This window comes from Triticum aestivum, chromosome 6B, assembly GCF_018294505.1.
Source record: "Triticum aestivum cultivar Chinese Spring chromosome 6B, IWGSC CS RefSeq v2.1, whole genome shotgun sequence".
Taxonomy (NCBI): Eukaryota; Viridiplantae; Streptophyta; class Magnoliopsida; order Poales; family Poaceae; genus Triticum; species Triticum aestivum.
The window spans coordinates 10,555,629-10,556,900 of record NC_057810.1 but is presented as its reverse complement, the minus strand read 5'-3'; the positions used below and the strand labels follow the sequence as shown (position 1 = coordinate 10,556,900).

Genomic DNA, 1,272 nt, shown 5'->3' with positions numbered 1-1,272 from the left:
TTTGTTCACGCCTATATTGAATTTGATCAGGCCCATTGAGGCGGTGAGGCCATACAATCTTCCATTGTAGAATACGATGTCCTTAAGGATCTGCCCAATACACCTGCTTGTTGTCCATCTGTCGGCCAGACAACCAATCTTGCAGACGGCGATGCTACTTCGCAGGGGGATGGTGGCGAGGATGCAGTCACTTGACACGGGGGATTTCGAGAAGACAACCTTTGAGCCCGAGTAGACATTCCTCATGTTCTTTGCGTGGATGAGCAACTCAACACCGGAGAACACGTTCACATCGTCAAGCTGCTTGTCCTTCCCGAGAGCGGCGACCCAGCCGCCGTCGTATGCTCCCACTAGCCGCTTGCCAACGAGCACCTCGCTTTTCATCGGAATGCGCAGGACCCTGCCGTCCTCGGGGCAGTATGCACGCATTGTTTTGCAATCATCACCATGTAAGGAGGGGAAGATGAGCCAGGGCAGAGTGGGCGGTGCGGCGTGCCTAGCCGCGATAGCGACCGGTCGCCACGACCTACACACGACGGCGAAGCGTACGCGGTGGAGGAAGCTGCCGACGTTGAGGTAGACCACTTGAAGGAGATCGCCAGGGAGATCGGCCCACTGTACCGATGTCTCCATGGACGGCGTGTTATGTGTTTCGCTAGGTACTGCGCCGCCGAAGCCGCTGCGGGTCATCGATCCACCAATCGTTTTGGACCTATTATTTCAGTTCGCCCTTACTTACGCAACACGTACATGCTTTATTGCCTGGCTGGAGTCCAACACGTATACCTATGGAGACCGACTTTATTAACAGGCGTAGTTTTTTTAGAATAACTAATAGGCGTAGCTCTCTTTCTTACATATGCTAGCCCCACGTAATATAAGCAAGACTAATTGTAGCTTGCAAAAAGAAAAACGAAAATGTTAACGCCCACACGTGTGGGAGTTCACCACCCCGTCCACACGCAAGCATCTTCGTTGGCTTCGGTACGCACGAATCTTGGAGCAAACAGGCCGGTTTTCGGCGCCACGTAGGACGAGTCTCGTGTGCGGTGTGCGAGTCTGTTCGCCCGCACGGTGGTTGCCATCCCGTGGTCAGCGGTTGCCACTAAGAGGCGTGCGGTGGAACTGCCATGCGCCCGCACGCCACGCTCCGACCGCGGTTGACGTCAAACACGTCGCACACCCCTCCACCATCTCCCTCACGGTTCCATTTACTCACCCGCGACGCATTTACTGGCACAACCCACTCGCACTTCAAACCACTGGAGGAGA

The 1,272-nt window shown here is 55.0% G+C and overlaps 1 protein-coding gene across 1 annotated transcript in view; it reads right to left on the bottom strand.

Annotated features, from left to right (window-relative positions):
- Positions 1–707, bottom strand: part of LOC123133095 (uncharacterized) — a 9,433-nt gene extending 8,726 nt beyond the window's left edge. Inside the window, exon 1 of the mRNA XM_044552635.1 lies at positions 12–707. Coding sequence (XP_044408570.1) covers positions 12–690 — 679 coding nt within the window. The 5' untranslated portion in view covers positions 691–707. The remainder of the gene's footprint in view (positions 1–11) is intronic.
- Between the last annotated feature and the right edge of the window lie 565 nt (positions 708–1,272).